Source organism: Spermophilus citellus, assembly GCF_964194105.1.
Source record: "Spermophilus citellus genome assembly, chromosome: 4".
NCBI lineage: Eukaryota > Metazoa > Chordata > Mammalia > Rodentia > Sciuridae > Spermophilus > Spermophilus citellus.
The window spans coordinates 170,154,588-170,182,280 of record NC_138185.1 but is presented as its reverse complement, the minus strand read 5'-3'; the positions used below and the strand labels follow the sequence as shown (position 1 = coordinate 170,182,280).

The 27,693-nt window shown below is 32.7% G+C and overlaps 1 protein-coding gene across 2 annotated transcripts in view; it reads right to left on the bottom strand.

Moving 5' to 3' along the window:
- The window catches only part of MDGA2 (MAM domain containing glycosylphosphatidylinositol anchor 2), a gene marked incomplete at both ends in the record, with an annotated part of 775,899 nt that overhangs the window by 198,795 nt on the left and 549,411 nt on the right, over positions 1–27,693 (bottom strand). For both annotated transcript variants that reach the window (XM_081292268.1, XM_081292269.1), the window contains one exon: positions 6,851–7,180. In XM_081292268.1, the coding sequence (XP_081148394.1) occupies positions 6,851–7,180 (330 nt within the window). The remainder of the gene's footprint in view (positions 1–6,850; positions 7,181–27,693) is intronic.

The window sequence follows — 27,693 nt, the reverse complement described above, 5'->3', positions numbered from 1 at the left end:
TTTCTAATTTCCATTAAAATACCATTTGGAAATGTTACCCAACTGATACCTTTATTCTATAGATGTAAAGCTTTGAGGTCCAGATAAACCTAATATCATAAAGGTACTAAGTGGTAAATTTAGGACCCATGTCTAGGGCCTGCACTTTATTACATTGTCTGATGCCAATTGGGCTCTTTTCTTAAATTGACTTGAGAGCACTGGTCATTGACTTAACTGCCCTTTAATAAGAGAGGTTGTGAGTGGTCCTCAGCACTTCATTGATTCCTATCAATCTCTCCAGCTGAATAAATCATACCTCCATACACATAATCAATCTGTAATTTTTTTCTTGTGTTCCTTTTCATTCATCCTATTTCTTCAAAGTCCACCTTGAAAATATTCCAAAATTGTAGTGAGTGAGAAGGAATGTAAGATGCACAAAGGTTCATTGACTTCTCCCATGTAGTTCATGAGTGAGTCTCAAGCTTTTCCCAGTAGTTGAGCTTCCTATATCTTTTCCTGTTTCATTTGCCCACTTCTCATGATGTTTTGTTCCTCCACATTCCCTATTCCTTTCTATTTAATAATTTCTGCCTTTTCTCTCAAGTAATCCCTAAATTACTCACTGAATACTTACAATGCAAAAGTAGTCTGCACCGTTAGGAAAATAAAGAAAATATTTTCTTTGCCCAACTGATGATTAGGTCTCTGGAATGTTTCTTAAAATTACTTTATTTCTCTACCACTCTTCTGTCTATATTTTGAACTCTGTAGATTCATCCAATGAACAGGCTCCCCTGAGAAAATCCTTTGGCTGTTGTTTTTTCTGGTACCAAGGATTGAATCTAGGGACACATAATTGCTGAGCCACATTCCCGGTCCCTTACCTCTGCCCCCTTTTTTAAAATTTCATACAGGACCTCGATAACTTGCCTATGGCCTTGCTAACTTGCTGAGGCTGGCTTTGAACTTGGGATCCTGCTGCCTCAGCCAGTGGAGCTTCTGGGTTTACAGGCATGTGCCACTGTGCCAGCCTTTGGTTATTTCTGATTGTGTGAATGTCAGCTAGTAAGATCCAGTGTTACATATTTTTCCTCCTAAGGTCTATTGCCTTATTCTTAATCTAGCTAAGATGCTACCTGCCCTTTGGAACTCTATCTGACCAGATTCAAGAACATTATCCTATGCACTTTCATAGTACTCAGATAATATATTAAAGTAAGCATTAGACTTCATCTCAGTAAAGTCATTAAAGTATAATCTCACTGGAAGATATACTCTATTGTTTATTATGGTTTTACTTCTTCCTATATCCCCGTACTAGAGTGGCTTACTGAATAAAAATTTTGTTGAACGTATACTGTATTTATGAATAAATTCCACAATTACAGGTGATGGCTTTTCTTTGATCTTGTAAATCATTTGGTGTCATTTCCACTTGCATTTTCAGTTAGCCTAGGTTCTCAAATTGAACTTCCAAGCCTCAATTTTCTTGAAGTATGGGCAGTTTCTACAGGGGCTGAGAGTTCTTTACTAAAGGTCAGATTAGCAAATTGAAGGAAAAGGTACCAATGGACAGAGTCATATGTACTGTGTTCATTTTAACACCAGAAAATTCAGTATGCTTTCCTGAACTGTTCCCATTCACTACATCACACTTTATTTTAGTGTTATCTTAGCAATTTCTCTCTTAAATAATTCAGCATATTTTAATATGGCATTTAGTAAAGTTTTGAAGGTGATTTATTCTTAAAATATTCAAAATATTCTATACTATTTGAATAGTTGATGTTAAAGAAAATAAGGAGTGGGACAATAGCTCCACATTGCACAGTCCCCACTGATGCTAATTGATTGTCAGTGATCAAAATAAGAATAATGCAAAGCCATAAGATTTAATGTGGACAACTTACCATTTTGCAACCTTATTTTAGGATGAGAAAAACATCTTTATAAAAGATTGCTACTTTTGCAATTTTTCCTTTATTATTTGAACCATCTGATCTGTATGAAAGTGTGAAATCTATTCAAACACAGATTACAGATAAGTCTCCTAGCCACTGCATATTATAATAATAATTCCAATGAACATTTAAAAATTCTTGAAAGCATTTGAAGTTTTGATAGAAAAACCTGTCAAATTTTAATAATAATATATTTAAAGAACAATACTTATTTTCAAATAAGCAATGTTAACCATGAAATATTCTTTTTGGTAAACTCTTATATCTCTAAATATGAATATATATAACATAAGCTAACATTAACATCATTCTACAGTAAAAGGAAAATGAAAAAAAATGTATATCTCTATGATTATGCTTAGTCCAAAATTTCCTAGAGTCTATGCACTTACTCAAAGAAATACATATCCTCAATGACAACAGTACTGAGTATTTACTAAACACAATAGCCTCTCAAGGTTTTAACACTAATATAGTAAATATATCTGCTAAACCACCTTAAGTTCCACTCTTAGTCTAAAGGTAAAGCAGAAACCCATAAGTGAGGCTATAGAAGAGATGATCCACTGTTTTTTGGTGGACAGTGTTCCTTCTGACACTGTACTCAAACACTGTGCTCTTCCTGCTCCATATCAAGGACAGATACAACATTGCTTTCAATAAACATAAGAGTTAACTGAGAAAAGGAATTTTCAAGACTTATTAAAAAGTAAACTTATATATGAAACCAATTCTGCTGAAAGCCAGTATGTAAAGTGGCCAATTAGACAAGAGGAAGCTGACTCTTTAATCAGAAAACTGTAAAGTTCAGAGTCTGTATCATATTTTATAAAATTGTGTTTTTTCAGTATGCCTTTTTGGGCATTCAAGAACTTTTAAAAATATATAGAAACTCCTGGCTGTACAGAAGCCTCCTCTAATCAAGGCATTGCTAGGGCTTCACATGATAGTCTTACACTCACCCCTTCCTCTTACAGAAACCAACACATTCCTCACTATAGTCACCCTGTAGAACTGTAGTTTTAATCAGCAGTATATCCCGAGTTACCTTTCCTCTTTAAATGAAAAAGGGGAAAAATCCAGTTAAGTAGATTTAATCTGTTTTTTTCCAATTTGCCCTCCTGCTCATTATCAATTCTTATTCATTCTGAACTGTGTTATCAAGTCATGTGTTATCAAGAATTTCATTTCATAAATGTGAATACTTGCACAGACACTTGTTAACTACCATAATTATAGTAACTAGACAGGTAGTCAGTAGCAAAGCTACAATTTTGAACTCATTTTTTAAGTTGATCATCATAGTGCTCTTAATGCTTAAGTTTGAGACTCTTGTTAAATCCTCTAAATCTTGCTCCACTTCTTGTGTATAAAATGTCTGTGTACTCTAACATAGGAGGAAAAAAATCATAAAATCTATATTGAGTCTTCTGCTATATTTGCCCACCAGCTGTCTCACCCTGGGAGTTCCACAGATAACCAGTCTGACTGCGTAGATGTTCAAGGCATGATGCACATACTTCTGAGTTTACTATAAACTTGCACATTTGTTGAGTCATGCAAAGGAATACGTGAAAGCTAATGAGTAACTAAGGACTTTACTATGGGGCAGTACTACATTTTGCAGCAAATCCTCCAAAATATCAAAAATCTATACAAATTACATTGACACAATGAATAACAAATAAGTAATGATACTTTATGGATCTAAATTTAACTGTTACAAACATTTTATTCTAAGGTTCATCAGCACTTTTAATTAAGTATGTGAAGAAATTTTATTTTACAAAATTGAATTATTATAATTGTTTAAAAATTAATTATTTAATTTTGATATGTTTAGAACAATTATTATACTGTAGTTTTCCCTTTACTGGCAGTCTACCCACATAATAGATATTTTCAGTAATGAACATTATAAAATTAGAACAAATCAATATAATTTATGGTAATATTAATTAATAACCTAAAATAGATGCAAAAAATAAGTACTTGAATATTCCTGGAACTTTCTACATCCTACATATTTTGTCCAACATATCTTCCATGGTCAGTTCCACAATGCTGCTTCTATCAGGATTTAACTCAAATGCCATTTCTCTGAAATTTTCCTACATCTACATTGGCAAAAGCATTCAACATACCTATGGAAGTTGAAACAAACTTAAAGCACACTATGCATTTGCTACATATAACCTCTAGTTTCCATATGATCTGTTTTGACAACTCAGATTAAAACTGCCTAAGGGCAAGGCACATTTTTATTATCACTATAGAATAGAAAGCTGGGTGCATAGAAATAACTCAGAAAGGAATCTGAAAGAAACAATCTTAGATTGACAAAACAACAACTTCTCCTACTAAAGATGACTTGTATGATTATAGAAACAGGAGGGAAAAGTCTATAATATTGAACTAATGTGAAAATGATTCAAAGATCCATGAAGATATAAAGTTATTGTTATCCAATCAAATGCATCAGCAAACTCCAAAATGCATGAAGCATCCCCACAGTTTAACATTAAATCACAGTCTTTTGAAAATATTTGTGACGATTTAAACCAGGATTTACATTTCTGGGATACTTTATATTTCTGTTTTAAAAGACATCTAAAATATATGTTGAAATATGGTTCTGGGATTAAAATAATGAATTTCTACATTAGGCAGAAATGCTTTGTAGTAGCACATCATATGTCTCTTAAGACATGGTAACTTCTGAGATTCAATATAAGAATTTGTATGAAAAATGAAAAGGCTTAAAAATATTAAGAGCTGGCATGCATCTGAGCACCTGTAATCCCAGCTGCTCTGTAGGCTGAGCAGGAGGAGCACAAATTCATGGCCAATCTAGACAAATTAGGGAGACCCTGTCTCTAAAAGTAAAAAGGGCTAGGATGCGGCTCAATATGCATGGTAGGTAGGGAGACTCATGGGGTAGTGTTTGGCAGAAGACTCAATGTATTTCTTTTATCTACAGTATTGTAACCTTTGTTTACGAGGCAAACTAATAATAGTTAAGACAATTTGATTATATAACTAATCTCTTTTTAATAAGAGGCACTTCCTGAGTAAAACTTGCTCTTTGGTAATATTGAATTTTCCTTTTAGGGATTTTGGAAATTTCAAGAATCACTGTCGGTCCTCCTTTCTACTTTGTCACTTAAAATACACAGTTTCAAATAGACAATATAACTAGTGTGTTTAAAAGTGAATATAGGGGTTCATTCTAGGAGTAAGTTTGTAATGCTCCTTTTTTCTATTTTTTTTCCCTATTTGTTTTTCTCTGTTTCCTCTCTGTTCTGCGATTCCCTTTTGTTTAACAGTATGTGAAACATGGTCTCATCACATGAGTCCTTTTAGATAGAAGCCCTGATTCTTTGGATACAGCTTTTATGTCACCGCTTCTGAAAAAGAAATAGGCAAACAAAAGCAGACAAGCAACCAAAAAACCAACGTGATTCCTATAATTATGTATTAAATTCTGGAAAAGTACCCTTCAAGAAATAAGGACAACCAATCCTGGATATACTGTTCTTCTGTCTTGTTCTTTCCCTTATAGGAAAGATCTCACATCACTGTCACTTGGTGCAGTGTCACCTCACACACTAATTAAGGTAATTGGTTTGTATTTGCCGATTGAGCACATGAATCAATAACTGGGCATATTGACACATTTCCACAAAATATCCTAAATGAATTTGTCTGAAAATGTTGGCACCTATATCTAAAGATCAGTTATATTAAAAAAAAACACCCTTTTTTTAATAGAAAAGGAATAATGTCCAAATACACATACTTTTTGTCACCCAACTTTCCTTGTACATTAATTTCAGTGGATAAAAATTATTCTTTAGAAAGCAGAACTGTAAAAAGTAAGCACATTTTGTTACCCTGAAGTATGGACCTATGTTCCTCAGGAGTAAAATCAATTCAGTGTGTATTGTGATTTGGAGCCATGAGAATGCACAGTGCAACAGGTGAATAATAACACACAAGAGTCAAATGCTGTCTGACTGGAAACCAAGAGCCAACTGTTAAGCATTCATCAATACAGAGCATGCCACTACAATAGCGCTCTATGTTTGCCACACACACTATTTACTTAGTGCTATATAAGAATCTTCCATTGAAATTCCATCTGATAACGGGCTTTAAAACACATTCAAAGCTCACCTGAAGATTCCTCCCATAACAAACAGCTGTGATTTTACTCATCTACAGATCCACATTTAATTTAGAGAAAATTAATAATCTATTTTCATTTTTAAATTTAAAAGAAGGAATTTCACTTCAATATATTTTTAGTTTTAACTAATTTCATTGAGAACAGATTCTGCAAAGAGTTTTTCCAAAATGTCACATCCAACTGCAACTTTAACACATTAATCACTTTTTTTGTTAGTAGAAATTTCTTACATACCTTTTACTTAAATTTCTTACATACTTTTACTTAAAATTACTTTTAATTAATATATAATTAATATTATCTCTCAGGATTTGGATTTATAACTAAATAATTTCTGTTAAAATTTGTGTAAATTGTCTCAACTCTCTAGTTATTTGTTTTTTTTTTTTAATTTTATAAATATAATTTTTAAGTCTACACAGGGTTCATTGTTAATGAGAGCATGATATTATTTAGCCCAGAAGCCTGTACCTATCTTTGTCAATGCTATTAATTTTATTTGCATGATTTCTGCAAAATCGTACATAAATCAATATAGAAGTAACAGTGTCTCACAATCTGATATTTATTGGGCATTCAAAACAATAGGATTTTAATATTAGGAAATTAAAAAAATACAAATGTCCTTAGCTTGACTAAAGACTATTTTGTCCGCCAAATTTAAAGAAATTATTCTAAACATGAGCACTATTTGCATCGTAAATATATTTCTTACCTGTGCTGCTGGATATATTGACATCAATACTGATATCAGATATTCCTCCTCCTTTCAGAGAGGCTACACATGTGTATGTCCCAAAATCCGTGAATTTTAAATCAATGATATCCAAGTTTGTTGTTCCAGGGGAGATGTCGGGGTCAGTCTGTGTAATAACCATCCGCTCAGAACTTCTTAACGGGCGACCATTTTTAAACCAACTAAATGTCAACTCCTCAGAAGGAACAGCTTCTACTTGGCAAGATATTTTCACCTCTCGCCCAATCTGGATGTTGTCATCCTTGTGATAAGGATCTGGGGTGATCCAAAATCGTCCTTTTTTTAATGCTAAAATATAAAAATTCCATGAGGAGTTAGTGGTACTTTCATAACCTTAGGGATTATTAATTTCACTTTAGGTAATTATTCCTGGGCTGAAATGATGTAAATCAAAACAATATAAAATGTGCATAAGGCTTCTTTAGGTTTCTAAATATTGTGGTAAACCTGAGTTAGGTAATTCAGCAATAATCTAAAACAATAAGCCATTTAAAAACTATAAACACTTGTTTTTATAAATCAGATAATGTTTTCCTGTGATACAAAAGTACACTTTAAGTCTATGTGCAATTAAATTTCAATATACTATGCTACTATTATATTTTTGCAATTGAATTTTGAACAAATGATGAACTTTGTTTACATAAAGACAGTATATTAAAGTTAAAAGTAATAACATGGATCATTTAGTCTAATACCATTTCTATGCTATTTTTAATTATTCCATAATTTTCTAAACAACTCAAATATTGTACAACAAATATTGTACAAATTCTTCTAAGGTTGTATCTTATAATGACCAAAACCAGTTAAGAATTGAGTTGTTTCGTATTTATGAAGCATTCTCAGGTGTAGAAATAACGTGAACTAAAAAAGAAAATGAAAAGAAGGAAAAACTGGAAAAAATTTCAAAACATCTTATATGAACTGCTTTATTCTTCCCTAATGGATGTTTCCAGTTAAAACTGTTTGCTAGATCTCTCCTACAGATGACCAAATGGACCTCTCTGGCAGATGATTTGGAATACCTGCCATGTTTGAATCCTAAAAGTGGTGTTTTCTGGGTCTCAGGTCACTGCTGTGCTGACACTATGATCAGTAGTAATGACTGTTAGAGAGCTGCATCTATAGGCTTCTTTAGAGCCTGAACTTTGAATGACATGGCGGGACTCAATATGGAATAGAGTTTGCTTCATTTTATGAATGATTCTTTTATACCCACATTTTCATTTTTTTCCAACAACCTCTTCAGTCTCCTTTGACATCATTATTCTCATATGATGAAATATAGCATATGTAGTGAAACACAATTATCAGAATAAAATATTGATAAATCATTTTTACCATTAAAGCTACAACATAATGATACCGTGAAAAAAGACATGAATTCAATAGACCTGGAGATAACAGAGGCCTTCTAACTGCAATTGGGGACAAACTCTCTTTAATTTAAGCAGATTTTCCTCAGTCTGAGAAAGGTCAAGGAACACCATAGAATTCTGTAGACATGAGAAGAATGAATTGGAAATGAAGACATTTTCAAATCTTAAAAAAAAAAATGTTGATTCTAAATTTCTTTATAGTCTCAAATATTTTTATCTGTTTGCTTGTTTGTATCTTAGCATATGAGGAGAGATAAATGAATATCAAATTTAACATTTATATTATTTTATTCAAGACATATTTATGGAAGTGCTTCTCGGGACTAGGCACTAAATGAGGCCCTGATTTGTGAGATGAGAAACAAACAAAGAAAAAAACATGGTCCATGGTCATAGATTATGGCTCCATTTATTTACCAAATGCTTGTGATGCTTGTATGTAAATGTAAGAAATGTTTTATATGCTTAAAGAAGTCTGAATCACAGAAAAGAACACCCAAAATTATTGTTTAGAAAATGTACTAAGCTTCAGTCTTAATGAAAACACCAGGATATGAATATTTTAATACTGTTTACATTTTTCCATAATAAAAAAATCAACTTTTGAATCTTATTTATCCCTAAGAAGGTTACTATAGGACAAAATTAGGATAAATTGTGGTTTCTATTACTTAGAGTCAAGTACTTATATATTCATAGGCACTGAAGTACAACTTCACAATGTATCCAGAAAGGGAAATGTGATAAAAACATTCATGGTAAATAATAGTGTGCACATACAATTCAATGGACTCACAGTTCTAAAGCGTATAAGAGCACAGAATATCCTTTAAAAAAAGATCTAAAACAATATTGTATCAAGAGCATTTACTTTTGTCAGTATCATAATACTTGCATGCAGATTTCTTTTCTAAGAATGTTCCTTATTCTGTTTCTAAAGAGAAAAGATAAACCTAAAAAGTTTTTGGATTTTACATATTATCTTACTAGTAACTTCATATTAATATTAGGGTACTATGAGGGTACTTAGAATAATTTACATTACAGAGTTTATGTTGGTGGCAGATAAAAACACACATCAGAAAGCTTGAATGCTTGTGTGATTAACATTTACTTACTATGCAATCATTATTTTGTAGTTCTGAGCTGTGCATAGTGAACATATTAAAGTGATACTGACACTGAAAGAATTATAAATTAATCAACCAAATTAGATTTACACTGCTAAACAAATCAACTGCTGATAAAAAATGTGAAATGAATATATATCCATGGCAAGAATTACCTATTCTTTTATTCCTGGAAAATAATTCATAAGACAAAATATTTAAGAAAAGATATTTATTAGAGTTTAGATATGAGGTGTCTCCATAAAGCTCATGGGTGAGACAATGCATGAAAATTTTAAAGTGAAATGATTGGTTGGATAAGTCTTAATCAATGCATTAGTCCACTTACATGGGTTAACCTGGATAACTGTAGGCAGGTAGGTTGTGACTGGAGGAGTTGGGTCACTGGGGGTGGGGGTGTACCTTTGGGGTATATATTTTGTTTCTGTGAGCAGAGTATACTTGCAGGTGGGTCCACACACCATGCGCTCGCTCTCTGTCTCTCTCTCTCTCTCTCTCTCTCTCTCTCTCTCTCTCTCTCTTTTTCCTGGTGTCCTGTCCTGAGCTGCTTTCCTCTGCCACACCATTCCCCCAAGATGTTCTTCTTCACCTCTATTCCAAAGCAATTAAGTCAGCCATCTATAGACTGAGACCTCTGAAACCATAAAAGCCCCAAATAAACTTTTCCATTTCTAAAATTGTTCTTGTCAGGCCTTTTGGTTGTAGCAATGAAAATGCTGAATAAAACATTATTACTGATTATAAAGCTACAGTCAATAAATAAGAATAAAAATGTTTGAGAGAAGAAAATATAATCAAGCGTACTTTAACAAACTAAAAAGAAACTTTATTGATAAGTATATTTGATCTCTGTATCAGACAATTCTAAGATTTGGCATAAACCATTCATACTAGTTTTTCAACTGACACTGATTCTAAAGAGAAAAGCAGGGCAACTCAATCTGCTAACTGAGCTCAATTTAAGGAATATCAGAACAAGGGGTGTGAGTAATTTGACCAGAGAGTCATTTTTCTATGTTGGTTTTGTTATTCCTGTAACAACATAACTAGAAATGAAATGGTCTAAGGAAAATAAAATTCTGTGTGTGGATGACATCTGTAGAAATAGAGGACAATGAAATTTATTTAGTCTTTTCACTGACTTTGCTCAGAAAACCAAAAACATAGCTCTGTAAACCAGACATTAGTACATGAGAACTTGCAACCTAATTCTAGTTTTTCATTTCTATGCTATGTGGTCCAAGATGAACTATCTAATTCTTATAGGTCAAGTGTGTCATTTTTAAAAATAGGAGGTGATAGTATTAGGCCCCCTCAGAGACCCACTGTGAGAAATAGCTTATTAACAATTGTGTTTGAGCTTTGAAAATATAAAGTGTTTAATATAGTTAATCAGCTGGGAAACAGGTTCCTTCATTTATAATTAAACACTCTCTTTTTCAGTGAACAATTTCTAGTAGTTCATGCAATGTTAATTTAAAGTCACTTTCTGCTACAATTTCAGACTCTTAAAATCAATCTGTGATTAGTGCTGAAGTATAACTGGGGTCCAATAGACTCAAAGAGACTATAGAACTAAAGACATTCTTTGGAAAAATAGAGGAGAAATCCCTTTCCCCAAATGCAATTTCTTAGCTTGAATATTGAAAATCCCCTAACACCAGCCTGAGAGAACATTAGATTTGGTTTAATGTATCATAAATTGTGATGGATGAACCTCAGAAGGTACTTGTTTAGTCTGGCAATGCATGTAAAAGATTGGCATGAAGCTAAGCCTCTGTTCTGAATAATCAGGTAGGAAACATTGCAGTATAGCCATAGTCTCCCTTTCTCATATTTTGAGAATTGAGTGCAAACTTGGCTCACATTCATTTCTGACAGGTTACTTGTAAGAACATTCTAAATGCACTTACTGAGGTCTCTCAAATTTGAGATATATAAAGATTCTCTGTGAATGGAATTAAAACATACATGGAAAGCAGAGGCCATTCACTGTAAAATCTGAGTAGGGTTTGCTGCTGAAATTTCCCTAAAGTAAGAAGTAGATTTGTGCCTATGAATGTTGATGGCTATAGGGAAGACTTACATTATTTAAAACTAGATTTGTATTGTGAGCTTAGGCTAGAGAGAGGCAGCACAGGCACTGGAGAAGGCAGGACTTGTGGTTTCCACAAGTAGGAGGTGGTGAGAATATATGTTGACTGTAGATGTAGCCTTAAAATTATAAAATACATTACTTTTTCATTAAACTATTCCATAAACAATATATAGTCTTCAATAGGAAAATTAAAAACATTTTAGATAGAATTAAAAAAAATGAAAAATGTGTTTTTCAATTTTAATGAAAAAGCATCTCTTTTGGAAGTATGATTTATTAGGTGTCAGTTTTTGGACTTCTGCAAGAATCTGTTTTAGAAGAATTAAACAAAGTGACCATGGATTACCATTCCAAGTTTATAAATGAATGAAAAGACTATTGGTCTCTCTTTCTCTATTCATTTCTTTTTTCTTTCTTTCCTTCTTTTTTTTTTCAGTGCTAGTGATGTAATCCAGAGACTTATATATATTAGGCAAGTCCTCTACCACTGAGCTATTCCTCCAGCCTTCATGTATCATGTTTTATAATGTCAGAAGCATTCTGGAAATATGAAAAACTTATGAACTGTTGCTGAAAGAAATGGATCTAGAAATCATTATCAGTGTAATCAGATAAATACAAATTGATTTCCTGTTCATTTATCCTCAGATAAAAAGAATAAAAATATTTGTGTGAGAAATGAAGTATTTTCCAGTAACACCAGATGCCATTTGAATGACAGTTTGAAACATACCATATCAGCAAAGCAACCTAAAAGATAGTAAACATGAGTATATAGAACGTGTCCCATCATGATTAGGCACCTATCTCCTTATGGGGACTTAACAGGTGGGGAGTGGGGCCACATTTTACTCTTCTTTATGGTCCCCAAATCCTAAATATGTTTCTTGTTATAATTTGTGCCTAATAATTTTACTTTAATTAATATTGACATTTCAAAGTATTAACTTTACAGATGCTAATTGTTTCCAATCAGTCTGATATGTCCATTTGTCTTTGATTTTGTTTCATAGTCTCATGTGCCGAGATGCACTGGGGGAAACAGGATAGGTAGAGAGAAGATACGATGTCTTCTAGAATTCAGAGGATTTGTTGTGGGAGCAGAATGATACTTTTGAACAACCAGTATTAATATAGAGACATATGTGAGAATGCAGATTCTGTACAGAATACAGGAGGTCTCACTGCAGTGCAATAACCAATATAATGCTCCAGGGGTATTACCTATCAACATCCTGTTTTGTAAATAAGATTGCATTTCAGGCCAAATTGCTTCTTTACATACTTGTGGGCTCAGTTGATAATCATTTCTGATGAAAGATGGGAGAAGAAGGGGAAAGTTGGCATCTAGCACATGTAAACCATCCAAAACTTATTTGCCAAAATATTTCAGAAATAGGTGAATAAGGGTATTGTTAGAGCAAAGTAGAACAGATAAAGTTTGGGAGTTGACTATATGAGTAAAATATTGTTTTTGTGCAGAACTTCTCAGAGCATTGAATATGAGGACATACACACTGCCACATTTCTAAACAGGCTTCTTGTATTTATTACAGAACCCTTTATTTGTAGAATATCTTAACTCAAGGGAAACTATCAATTGAAAAGTACCAATGAAAAGACTTTACAGTTGGGTTATATTATTGCTGATGTAGGCATTTCCATTTAAAAGCACCACAGAATAATCAACACTCCAGTAGAAATAAAATTTAAAAAGGCCAAGTGAAAGGGGAATATTTTGAGTTTTTAAATTAAGAAGTATACAAAGGTATGTGAAGTTCAAAAACATTTCAAAGTTATTTAATAAGCCTATCTGCACTGAAGGCAGCATGCTTCTTTCCTCTCAACCTACCTGAAATTTTTTTTTAACAATTAATTTATCAGTTTGATCCTATTTTTGAAATGGACATTTTGAAACATGCAAACAGTATTAAGAAGAAACTCAATGTGTTGGCTTACGTACAATTTCAAACATTGACATCATCTGTTTAGACAATTGATCTTAATATTTTGAAATAATAATCTACATCATATGTTTTAAAAAGTATGAAGTTTTATTATTAAAAGTATGGACATATTAAAGATTCCAGCAGATGGGAAAAGTAAGGATTTTTTGTTGTTATGTTGTTCTTGTATAAAATTAATTATTTTTATACCCACTTCCCTTTATCTAACACTACAATGGCCTATCTATGGCCTGAATAGAAGCTCATTAACAAAGAAGAACAACATCAACAGAAACACTTTACCCCCTTTCTTAGAAGAGCTTTAATACAGCACCTCTGATAATTTCAATGTAGAAACAGATACTGAAAAGAAGTTGGGTTTGTATTTAATTATAAAGCATCAATTTATTTTGTGAATTTACTGAAAGCTAATTAGAGCAGTTAATCATTCAAACAGCTTAAGAAAAGCATGGTTGAATTTTAATGTTCTTTTGACTGTCCTGAAGAGAACAACCATAGGTAAGTATCAGGGGCAGGAACTTAAGAAAAAGGATATTTTTGATGGGCGTAAATTATGCTTTTTGGAGTAAGCTCTTCCTTGAAGGGAAAAGAAATGAATTAAATTAATAATAGTAATATCATCATTATTTTGCCATTCCTACCATGTCCCCACAATCTTAAGAGAAAACATACATTGTTCATAAATTACCAAAATGTTCACTTAGGTGCCATAAATAAAATGACTATGTCACAGTATGGCTACAATCACAGCTTGATGTCTTAGTACCAGTTAGTTTTTGATTAGGTGACTATTAATCAACACAATTTTCAGGCCATATGATATTCAAAATTAATGAGTATTTTAAGTTCATATTCCTATCAAGCTAAAAATACCCCTTCACTATCAGAATTAGAATTTATCCAGGGAAAATTATATAATTCTATTAGTTGTCAAAAATAATATAATTCTATTAAGTAAACTGCAGCTTAGAAAGACTGGTGCTAAATATATTTCTTTTTTTTTTTTAAAGAGAGAGTGAGAGAGGAGAGAGAGAGAGAGAGAGAGAGAGAGAGAATTTTTAATATTTTTTATTTTTTTTTTAGTTCTCGGCGGACACAACATCTTTGTTTGTATGTGGTGCTGAGGATCGAACCCGGGCCGCACGCATGCCAGGCGAGCGCGCTACCACTTGAGCCACATCCCCAGCCCTAAATATGATTTCTTTAAAATATTTTTAAAAATAATATATCCTTAATATTTATGGAATTGATCATATAGCATTGGAAAGTAGGTGAAAATAATGAGACTAACTCAAACTAAAAATCTTCCATTAGATAAATACAAATTAATTTTCTGTTCCTTTATCCTCAGCTACAAAGAATAAAAAAATTGTATGACAGATGAATTCTTGCTTTTCTTCCTTTCTGTTTCAAGAGCTGTGGACTTCTTCTTTCCTAAACGATTCTTTCCATCTGCCAACCTTTCTCACTACCCTGATGTCCTACTTTCTTTCAGTTATCCATTTCTTTTGAAATTTCAGTGTGTTTTGTCTTCCATATGTCTTTCCCTCACAGTGAAACATGTTTAGGTGACACTTGAACTTAATTTCTCTCTACTCTGTTAACTCTCACAATACTTGGGGCCCATTTTTGGGTAACAGGGTGGGGTGCCACCTGGCTCCACTCTTCTGTCAGCCCTGCCCCACTTGAATACTGTGCATGGTACTACTGTGGCAGCAAGGGCTTATGGGTTTGCAAAGATCTCTTGACCAATTAACCCAATGATATTTTCTAGTTCTTATGCATTTTTATATCATTTACATTTTGTACTTCACATCACTTTACATTAGTGGCATTGTCCTCCTTGTAAACCACTTATACTGGTTTCTGTAACTAGTAAGTTATGAAATAATATTTCATAAAACAAATGCATGGATTGTTCTCCTTTGCATCACAATTATCATGGCATTCTTCTTATCTCATTCAAGTTCTCAAACAGCAATTGAAGTCAGGCTTGTAGAGAACACAGAATTTGTTTAAATTTTTTTTGATCTAATTACAGACCACTGGGTTTTTCACTAACTTTCTACCTTACATTTTGCTGCCCAGGAACATGAAATTATTTGTTTCTTGAGAAGAAAAGCGTAACATCATACCAATGCATATTTCAATATAAAGGAAGAATATGCATATATCATTTAAATATATCCTGTCATTTAACTTTAAAGAGCAATGAAAATAATACAGGTATATTAAATAACTAAATGCAAAATATCTGTATTCACTAGAATTTATGTACATTGTCTTAACTGCAGTATCCCATTTGGTGAGAAGATGAAGAGTCATTCAGAGACTATCTACACAGTCCCCACAGCCTTCTTTCTGACCAAAAGACCTGAACCTTCCTCTTCTTAGAAATTTAGAGAAACTATATACTTTCTCTGTTTCTTTGAAATTTAAATCATCTACAAATCAGAAATGTCTTTCCTAAGGACCTAGGAGGCATCTCTGAAACGTAGTCATCCAGTTCTGAGTTAATGCTCCTGTCTCCCAGTCTTTCTGGTGGGTAGAAAACTAACTTTGAAAGTGAAAGAAGACAATAAGACAGATGGCTTAACCAAATCAAGCAATATCCCTCTCTCTTTTTCCATTATTTCCTTCATCCATTTAAAAATCCTTTGTTTTTATTTCATTGAGTTTAATCACTCTTCTCAGTTGCAAAGGTTCAGCCTTTCTTTCTTAAACAAGTGTAATTGTTTAAAGTCCAGTGTAATTTTGCTTTTACACTATGAGATTTAGTCTTCTGCATTACTTAAATAGATGAACCAGTCTAGAAATTCAATAAGACAAACTTTATGGTTGAAACACACACACACACACACACACACACACACACACACACACACACTGCTTCAAGATGAAATCTCACATTAGTACAAGAGCATTTAAGAATTAAAGAGGTTAATTTAATCTCTTTCTAAAGCTTTGCTTCTACAAAGTAATAAACTCTATTTAATTTTTAATGTCCTATTGCTCTACAGCTTCTGATAATAAACCATAGGAAAAGAATCCAAATTCCTTGGTTACCAACAAATGGGAGGATTACTAAAATTAAGTGTAAGAAACTTAAAGCCAAAATGAACTTAATGTTTAATATACATGCCATAAAGAGAAATGGGTAACATTTTCTTTTTTAAAATATAAATTTCTTTTACTGTGTCATTAAGTCAGATTTTAGAAATAAATATAGCTTTTTTATTTTTTAATAAAAAAATTATAACAAATATGGGAAAGTAAAAATTATGGTGCTATTATAGACTATACAAATAAATGAAACACTAATTTCATAATTGACAGTATCTGTGAGTTTAAAATATCCAACTCCTCAAACAACAGTCAAATAATAGTCTTCCTGGTTCAGTCATCTGAGTGGAAATTATATTCTAGACCTACATAAAGGAGACAGGAAGTGAGAGTATTTTTAACCATATTCTCATGGTGATCATAACAATGAAATTCTCAGGACTAGTCACCAGCTATCCTTTGAGGTAAGCTAATGACAATAATTTCATACAAGGACCAAAGGAATATGATCAGGCTTAATTCAAGAATAAATCCAAAAATAGTGTGTTGGTAAATAAAGTAGACGTGCATACAAGTTTATATTTTATAGAAACAACCCAGAAAAGTTATTGTTGAGGTAGTGTTTGTGGCATCAAGGAGGAGAGGCATGTTGCAAGAAGTATATGTTGAGGGACATATGAAAATGTGTGTTTTAACAGTTAACAAATAGGACGAGCTGGGGTTGTGGCTCAGTGGTAGAGTACTTGCCTCACATACATGAGGCCCTGGGTTTGATCCTCTGCACCACATAAAAATAAATAAATACAAGTATTGAGTCCATCTACAACTAAAATAAATAAATAAATAAAAGAGTTAAAGAACATAAGACAAGATTTATAACATGTAAAGAAAAATAAACTAGGACCATACTCTGGCATGAGGTAGATAAGACAGGGAAGTCCATACGGTACAGAAATCAAATATATATATATAACTTTAAAATGAAAACTATGAAAGGGAAGTTCAAGGAAAAACTGTTTTCACGAATGCCCCCATGTTAAGTCAACTTTATATGCTACCTAGTGAGTTGTTGAATATGACAATGTGATGTTAAGACACATTTACCAGACAAAATGACTTTTGTGTTGTTAGAGTTTATCTGAACTCATTGTTAGACAGAATGATTAGGTGTTCAGGTCAGCTATGCCTATTTTTTGGAAGTTGAAACTACAGCATCTACAGTTTGGAGCCGTGGTTCTCCAGCTGTGGCCCCTTGTCGAGCAATGTCACTTAGTGATACAATTTCTTGAGTGCTTCCCCAAAACAAATCCTCTCTGCCTATCAGCAAGTATTCTGAGGGATTTTGATGTACTATCACACTGGCAAACCTCTTCCTTAGGAAACAGTTATCCTGCCATCCTTTAGAAATTCAGGACCAGAGTCAGTTGGACAGGACATCAGCTCACCTGGAAGGATTATCAGGTTATTAAGGCATACAATATAAAGTGTCCATATCACATGATTTTGCTCTATATGGCCCTCAAGGATCTCTTTAAATGGATTATGGCACTTAAAATATAATTTTGAAATATTAATAAGGAATACCCTCCAATAAATATCAATAAGAAGATGGTCTCAATTGATCTCACAGAGACTGACATGTAATCCATGTGTGTAGTCAGCACATTGATTATTATCACCAATCATTAACCTGAACAAACTTAATCAACATTGTCAATTATCAGAAAATTGACAAAATTTGTTTATGGGCTATAGACGAAAGGTAAAAGGTAAAAGGTAAAATTTCCAAATTTTATCTATCTAGCCAGAACCCAAGGAAGGTTTCCAAAAGCATTTATTATTTCCATATTTCTTCACCAAATGATAGAAAGGTTGAATGGTCAATATAAACTACTTAAAGCTCACTCTTCTTTAAGAAATTTTAACTCTTAGAGTAATGTACCCACCTTCATTAGAGAGTATCTAATAATAATTAGCATTCTCATAATTTGGATTAATATCCACCAGTGTTATTGAGTGCCAATGGTTTCTTATAGAATCAGTATAGATAACAGTGAAGAGCAAATATTCCTAATTAGACTGCCTGAATTATAATATGATTTAATCCTTGGCCAGGTGACTAAGAGCTAGAAAGCAAAGCAAAAACTACTACATAATATAGAAAGCTGTCCCTCTCTTCTTTATTTCCTAGAGTTATTTTTCATTTACCCACTTTACCTTTCTTATCAAAAAGTAACATATAAGCCTCTCATTTGTTTTAACCTCTCCACAATGGCTTTGATTCCCAGCAGTGATAGAACCTGTAACAACTGCCAATGAGGACATGTTCCAAGGAGCTCGGGTCAACTTCTCCAATACATTTGTTATGTACAATTTATCCTGACCTTATTTTGTTTCTAGCTTCCAGACTGATTCTATTTCTACTTTCTTTGACCTGCAACTGGGCTCCTCGGTCCCCTCTCTACTTTCACAACCTGCTTTTATACCCATAGTTTTTGTCTCAGTACAAATGCCATTTTAGTAAAACCCTCTGGTCCTAAGCCTCTGAATTACAGTTGCTTATTTCCAACCACCTTCAATGTCTTTATTTGATGTAGCACTTTGGAGCTTGTGTACCACAATTAAACGTCTTGCTATAACCAATTTTTTCCCTTTCTCTCTCCTCCGTCAATAGCCACCTCCTTCTACACATGATCTACTTCTTCCCTTTACTACAATTTGACATTGCTGTTGCTTTCATCTGTTGTGGCATTTTCTCCGCAGTGTGTACTCAAGTCCAATCCAGGTACACAAATCCAGATCCAATGTCATCCCAATTCATGCAATTAAAAAATATTCCACTGTTCTATGTCTGTCAGACCACCCTCTTCTGCATAATTGTTTTCCAAAATATTTTGTATGCTCTGGACTCTCAAACTTCCTGAAAACAGAGATTCTTCATACTTCTGTCTTCCTGAGCATACTCTATTCCACCTGGTAGGAATCACAACACTTAGGTTGGTGGTAAGGAAGGACAAACAGGATAAAGAAAGGATAAAGTTTTTTAAACATAGGGACCTGTCTGAAGCTACTTCCAAGTAGTCAGCACATTGATTATTATCACTAATCATTAACTTGAACAAGTTTAATCAACATTGTCAATTATCAGAAAACTGACAAAATTTGTATATGGGCTATTGATAAAATAGTATTGTGTCAAAGTAAAATTTCCAAATTTTAATAGATGCACAATATTTATGAGGAAATGTTCACTGAATATTTTGTGTAAAGTGGCACAATGTCTCCAAACTGCTCTCAAGTGGTTCTATAAAAAAATCCACATACACATTTTTTGAAATGTTTTTCTAAAAAAAAAAAAATGAGTTGATCAGTTCTTTGGTGAATTAGTGGAAAAAAAATCAACAGGTGTGTTGCTATTTACACTCACAAATTTAAAATTTCTACCCCCAGTGATAACATTGAGTTTGTGTTGCCTATCTCTGGATTATTATCTTCATATTAAGCTAAACTGAAATTTTATATTTTTTTAAATAATAAACAATAAAAAATTATCAAATAATGACATAAAAAAACAACAACAACAAAACATAGCAATAAAACCAGACTGAGAAAATGACTTTTACTCATAAAATTTTGTCAAACAAAGAGATTAATCCTCCATGCAAAGGTAGAAGCCAATTAGTGATGGAGCATGATGTATCATCAATGCCTTTTATAAACTATGCTATAAAATATTGTAGAATCTTATTACAGAGAACTTGTTTAAGTTAAACTAAAACACATGATCTGCCATTCTGCAAAAACTCATATAACATAGGAAATAAATGAAAACATATCATGTTTTGAATAATAATTCTCTAGATACCATGAAAAGATAAAAGATTAAAATGTGGAGCCATCTAATATATAGCATAAGATACTCTTCATTGAAACTGTATATATTTCCATAATTTCATGTAATTTATAATATAAAGGATTTTTTACTATTTTTTTTATACCTATGTGGCCACATCTAACTCTGTAAAAACTTAGGCCACATGAAGACACATAAATGGAGCTGCTAAAAGTAAAGTGCCATGGTTTATCATACTCTATCAAGGTAAAACATATTTCAACATACAATTATATATGATGTGTGTGTGTATGTGTGTATATTTTTTTTGATGGGAACTATTTTAAACAACTTTAATTACTCAGACTCTCCCTTTATACTTCCTTGTTACTTATAAATATAAATTAATAAAATTAATATGTATTTGAGCTCATGTTATATGAATGAGGTACATTTATTTTGGGTCTGCATGAAACTTAGGAACAAACAATGATAGCTTTTTAAGACTATTATTTCAAAGATTATCTCAAAATTAATTCTCCTGAGTTTCTTCTGTTACCTTTATATGTTTTATTTCATTGTTATCATTCATGATTACAAACTAGAGCATTAATTGGAATTTAGTTTACCTGGAACTTTTTGTTTAATTTTGCTTTTTGGAGCTGGGTCTCTCCATGTTGCCTAAGCTAGCCTAGAATTTAGGATCATCATGATTCAGCCCCCTAAACTGCTGTGATCACAGTGAGAACAGCCATGCCCAGTGAAAATACTTTCTTAAACAGTATACATAATTTTATCCACTGATTTTTTTTAACAGATAAACGTTCTTCATTTAATAGTACTTCACAACAAAATTAAGACCTATCTAGTTGGAAAACATTATGTACTTATAAAAGGTCTCTTTATGAAATTGAAAACACATCACTTTAAGACCATAACTTTAAAAGATTAAGCATTTTCAAGCACTTTAATCATGAAATTACTCTACTGAGCTGCACAGCTAGGTACTAGGTACCTTCTGACTGTGACTGAAATGCCTCCCCTGCCTGGACTAAATGGCATACATTTTTTAGTTGGTATCAGTTGCTTTTTGGTTTCTCCCAATTTCTTTGTTGGTAACTTATCAGCTCTTATTTCTTACTATCATGTTCAGCTTAAAGCAACTACTTTACTTCTTACCTAATTGGTTATACTTCCTGTTATGAAAGTTGAACACAAACTCTATTATGTATAGTTGTATCCCTTTTCATACTTATATTTTTGCAATTCTTGATTTTCTTTAGTTGCACTTTATTCTCAGTGTTTTTTCCTTTGGGCTTTTTATGAGAGTTCTGTATATGTGTGGTATTACTTTGTACTCTCTCTAATAGGACTTAGCATAAAAGTTAGCAGCTGCAGTTCATTAATTCATGCCTTACCATATTCTGAGATGTATTTAAAAGGCTTTCAATATTTATTATTAACATTTGGCAAAAATAAATAATCAGGTAAAAATAACTGAAGAAGCACTGATAATATCAAATTAGGAAAATAAGGCAAAGCCAGAAATGATCTTATTTGATGCAAAAAAATAAACAAAATAAATTTATATGTATTTTCTTTTGATAGACGTAAGCTAGAAATTTCATACTAAGTATTTTAGCAGCCAAAATAATAAGGGAATATGATGGGTTATGAAATTGACAGTACCTGCATAGTACCAAAAATGCAGGTGTACAAGAGAATATCTGTGGTACTCAGAAAAATGCCACAGTATGGAGTAATGAACAATATATATGAACATTTTCTCCCAAAAGCACAGGGAACAAATTTGGAGGGCTATATATTAAACATTTTCCTCAGCCTAGAACAGTGGCACAGGTTTGCAATCCCAACAGCTCAAGAGGCTGAGGCAGAAGGATTGGGAGTTCAAAGCCAGCCTCAGAAAAAACAAAACAAAACAAAAAAAAAACGAGGTGCTTAGCAACTCAGTGTGACCCTTTCTCTAAATAATATACAAAATGGGATGGGAATGTGGCTCAATGGCCAACTGCCCCTGAGTTCAGTCCCCAGTACCCTACCCCCACAATTTTTTCCCCCTCAGTTCAGGCTAAAATATCAAGGCGAGGTAAATTCAGCAAAGGAGAGAATGAGTCAATGATATAACATGACAAGGTAGGTAGGACATGTCAATTTAGGGACAGATTTTAGCACATTGAGCATGGTGGCTTACTAAAAGTAAACATCAACTACAGTGCCTGTCACATGCCCTAATAATTTCAAGTACATTATATCAGGGCAGAATTTGGGAATCTGGATTTTCATTGTGCAACACAAATTGTGATTTGAGCTTCAGGAGGAGAACTGCTGACCTGGAGGGACAGTTGAAAACATCACACATGCTCTCTTCCATATGCTCAGTATTTTTAATTAAGGCTTTGAAGATAATGAGTAGCAATGACTGAACCTTCTTTCTGATGGGTAACTTCAGGACAATTAATCTAAAAATGATGGTTTTAAGTACAGAAGGTCAAATGAAGTCAGCAACCTATAAATACAATGGAGCTTAAATCTGACCAAGTTACGGTTACCCTGAGTTTGTTCAAAGTTCTGGTAAACAACAACTTCTTAGAAAGAAAAAAATTAAACAAAAATCCATATCAACATTTGAAAATATAAATCCAATTTAGATGTTAGGACAGCATAATCCACGACTTATGTACCTTGTTTTTTTCCCCCAAATTCTTTTGTAAATGATTAAGATAGAGTTACATGACTTCATGTACATGTTTTCCCCTAGGGAAATAAATCATTTCAAAAGAAACTTTGGGGAGGAAAATGATATCTACTCAGTACCGCAAATGTGACATTTCCACTCCAAAATTTTCATCTATTGATGGCCATTTTCATGGATTAATTTAATAATCCTTGCTACAAAATCATTAGGACATACTTCTCTAGACAGCCACTATTATTTGATCAGCATTTGACATGCATGGAGACACTCCTCTGAACTCAATCCTCCTATCCAACAGAAATTGTATATCCTATGACTAATACCTCCCCAGTCATTCCTTCCCCAGTCCCTGGTGATTACCATTCTATTCTATATGTCAGTGGATTCAACTTTTTAGATTCAACATACAAGAAAAAGGGAGGGGGGGAAACGAAGATCTCTTTGAACTTCAACAGTTATGTAATCTTCACTTGACACAAACTTTCCTTAATGAAGTACCTTCTGTAGTTTCTAGAGTGTTTGGATGATATTTTTAGCCATGAAAGAAGGCACAAATTAGGATAATAAATGACTGAAGAATTATATGGACAATGTCTGATGAACAGATTGAAAAATGCACAAACTACTAAGTGCTCCAAAAAATAAAAAAAACATACGTTTAATTGTGTCATGGCTCCAATGTTCCTGTATCCTCAAATTAGAACCAAAATATTGATGAAACTGCATTAGTTTCATTAGTTGAAACTTTTAGATATCAGAGTTTCAAAGAAATGATGCTTATTAAGCATTCTCTCATTCTGAATAATATTTAAAATAGTACTCACAGAAACTATGTTTTTCATGTTGGCACAAAATAATATTGAAATTCAGGCAAATCAAACATGAAAAACATAGTTTCTGTTAGTATAGTTAAATTTAGTGATAAGTTTCAATGATAAGAAAGCCAAGTCATTTATCCCTTTGCATGCTGCTTAACTCAAGAATAACACTTATTACATTCAAACTTAAGTAACAATTCTGATAAGAAGTGCTTTTAGGCAAAAGATGAATGTTGCCAAAAGTACTGTGTTGTCTGGATCAGCTCCTAATTTCTCTTTGCAGTCCACATGGAATTCAATCAAATAAAATGAGGGAACTATAGGAAGGTATAGGTTAACACACTGTCTGGTTCAATTAAACCCACACTTAAAGAGTATCAGCTATATAATGCAGGCATTAGAAAGTCCCTTCATTCCAGATAGGAAAGGAAAAAAAACCTTGCATATCATAGAGACTAAGGATGGCAGAAATACATTTATATTGTACTTATGTTTAATGCAATAATTTGTGGTTGAAAAGATGTCTGCTCAATTTACATAGGTAGTCACCAGTTTATAAAAGGACACAAAATCAAGTTAATTGCCCCCCACAGAGGCTTTGGAAGGGTTTTATGTCAATGAGGCAATGCAATTTTTGACTATCAGTTTTAAAATATTTTTCTATAAAATAAATATTGAGTTAAAAATTGTTTTTATATCATTTATGATTTTTGCAAAGCCTCATTGAATGTATATTATTGCAACTTGCTAGTTTTGCTTTTTAAGAAATAGAATGAAAATACATCAATTTAAAAGTAGGCATTATGCCATTTTAAATAGTCAACAATCCTGTTGTAATTATATTATAATAAATGCAGTAATCAATATCCTGGTTTAATTCAATCATTCAAGTGAAGAAAGAGTCGCCAAGCATTTCCATGATTAAATGGTAATTAAAGGTTAATTTGGGGTTGAGGGTGTAGCTCAGTGATAGAGCACTTGCCTAGCATGTGTGGGGCCCTGGTATTGATCCCCAGCACTACTGAGAAAAGAAAAGAAAGGTTAATTTCTAGTAATCTGTGCTAGTTATTAATGAATGCTAAGATCATGGCTATTTGAAATGCTTAGGTCTTTGTTGCTCCTCTGTGCTGTATGTATCTTCTTTTTTTCATGCCCTAATCCCTTTCTCCACAATGTATTACCATCCTCTTTTCAAAGTTGCACCTGAGCCAGTCCATCAGGGTCTCAGCAAAAGCCAGGCTCCTACCTCAGTGAGAAAAATAAATAGCATCAGGTATAAATTTCTGAAGTGCATTTCATACCAATCAAAGTTCATCAATAGCCTCATCCCTTTCTCCTCTTTTCCCTTCTGGCTCAAAATGATCCCTTGTCTTCTCTGCTGCTTTTGTACTGGGGCTTGGATTTAGCCTGCTCAGGCACTTCCTCCGCTCCTTTCTCTCTCAGCCCTTTCATCTCCATCCTGCCACTGATGGACTACCTCTAGCTTTTGCACATGGTCAGGTATCTGTCATCTTAAAAACAATCTTTCCCACATTCCTCCGTTTCTCTTCTTCACTGTCAACTTCTTCATCTTCACAGTATTTTTCAAATGCCAGCTATTTCCATAATCTGCAGACACCAGGCTTCTGAGCCACCTCTCTGTTACATTACACTGCAGCGTCATTCTCAGAATTGGGCACTCTCCGGCAACTTGTACTGTAGCCAAACCTTATTTTTGAATTTTTTTTTTAATCTCTGAAAAGAGTGAGTTCTCTTTATACCTAACTGAAAACTCCTTCTCAATATTTTAAAATTGTTTTTATTCCTTACATATAGACCTCTTCTAAAGTCTCCTTTCCACATAATTTATTTCATATCATATAAATTATTTTATAATTTAATCTATAAACCATTAATGATATTAATGATTTAGCTTTTAAATGTTGAAACACAGGCACAGAACAACTTCATGACAAGATGTTTCTAAGTTTCAAAATCATAAAAAATCAAATTTCACAGTCAAGTAATATTTTAAATATTGTTTCACAGAAGTACTTTTATAAACTAATATATTGCTCACTTATCAATGCAGTTTCTACTCTTATATATAATTGTGTCTTTGTGTTAGCATCCAGGAAGTCAAGCAGAGAATTTGGATACAACATGTTTTAAAAATAAAAGTTTAAAAAAAATCTTGAATTTAGTCAGCAAGAGGTATCATAGTGATCTTATTTTTGGAAATGATATATATGTTCCTTAAATGACTGAATTACACACAATGCCATATCATATATTAACTGGTAACTGTGAATGGTTCCTAAATTATCACTGGAAAAATACATATCAATTAACATATTATTTTCATTCCACCATGCCTACAATTAAGACATATCCAATTAAAGAAGAAAGGACTACAGATTTATTGCTCAATTTACATTTTTCATTAATTGCTGATTAAGCCATTAGTCAATTATTGTTTATGTGCTGCTGATTTTTATATTATTAAATTATGCTAGTGTTAGCATTTTTGTAATGTAAATATATAAGTATATCAATCTATTTACATTCTATTACAATTTGCTCCTAAATAGTGAAGCAGTAGCAAAAATTTCCTATATCTAGATTACCGTAAACAGTATCAAATTTATGGTGGAAAAATTAACCAATCTAAACTCTTTCATTATTTTCTATTTTATATGCTTATAAAATTTTGTTTTCTATGTCCTATCATTATTGTCCTTCAAGCACTCAAATTGAAAGTCAGTCTATTTTACTACAAATACATTAATGTATAAAGTATAATAAAATGAGTTTCTGTTTTTAAATTTTATTAGAGCTTTTTACAACTGACCAACACTTTTGTTTTTTTATTATAAAACCAATAAGATTTTTTTAAAGTCCATTTTGAAACTATCAGTTATCAATTCTGGCAAACTGAACTTAAGAGGTCAAAATTCCACAGGTAGAAAAACAAAAAGGTGAAATTCACATATTACAGGTTCCTTCTTTTAGAAGTCATTTATTTGTTTCAAACATATAGCAGAAGGCTGAAAATCCAAGCCAAAATCTCCAGCAAATAACCAATAATACTAAGTTGGCAGCTCTGAACAGCTATTACTTAAGGGTGCAGCAAATAGGAGACAAGTAGAACATTACTATTCCAGCTTGACTCGGCTCGGCCCCTGATTGGATTGAGGCAATAAGACTACTATCTGCTTAGCAAAAGATAAAATAAAACATACACAAGGAAAACAAGAACAAAGAAACATTTCTAAAGAAAAATAACATAATCCTCAGCAAATTTTCCATATGGAATAAATGGCATGAAATTAAAAATAGGAGTTGACAAAGAAAAACAGAATACTAACAGACCACAGATAATTAAGACAGAGGATTTATTAAATAGCCATCATTGAAATGCTTAGAAAATAAATGATAGGAAATGCTAAATGAAAAGAAGGAAGGTTTTACCAGATATTTGGAATGTACAGAACTAAATAAAATGTAAATTTTATAATTTAAAAGAATAAAATAAATGAAATAAAGAACTCAATGAATTTACTTAAAGTAAATAAGAAGTAACAAAAGATATGACAGGTAAATCAGAAGATGGGGCCATAAGATATGTATGGATTGAAGCTCAGACAAGGAGATCAAAGAAAAAAAGAAATGAACATAGCAACATTGAAAGGTCAAAAATAAGTAAAAATAGAACAGATGAAACAGAGATGGAAATATCTGCAGAAATTTTGGCCAGGGATTTTCTGAAAGTTATACAACAAACACAAAGCAAGCACATACTAGTAAAATTATTAA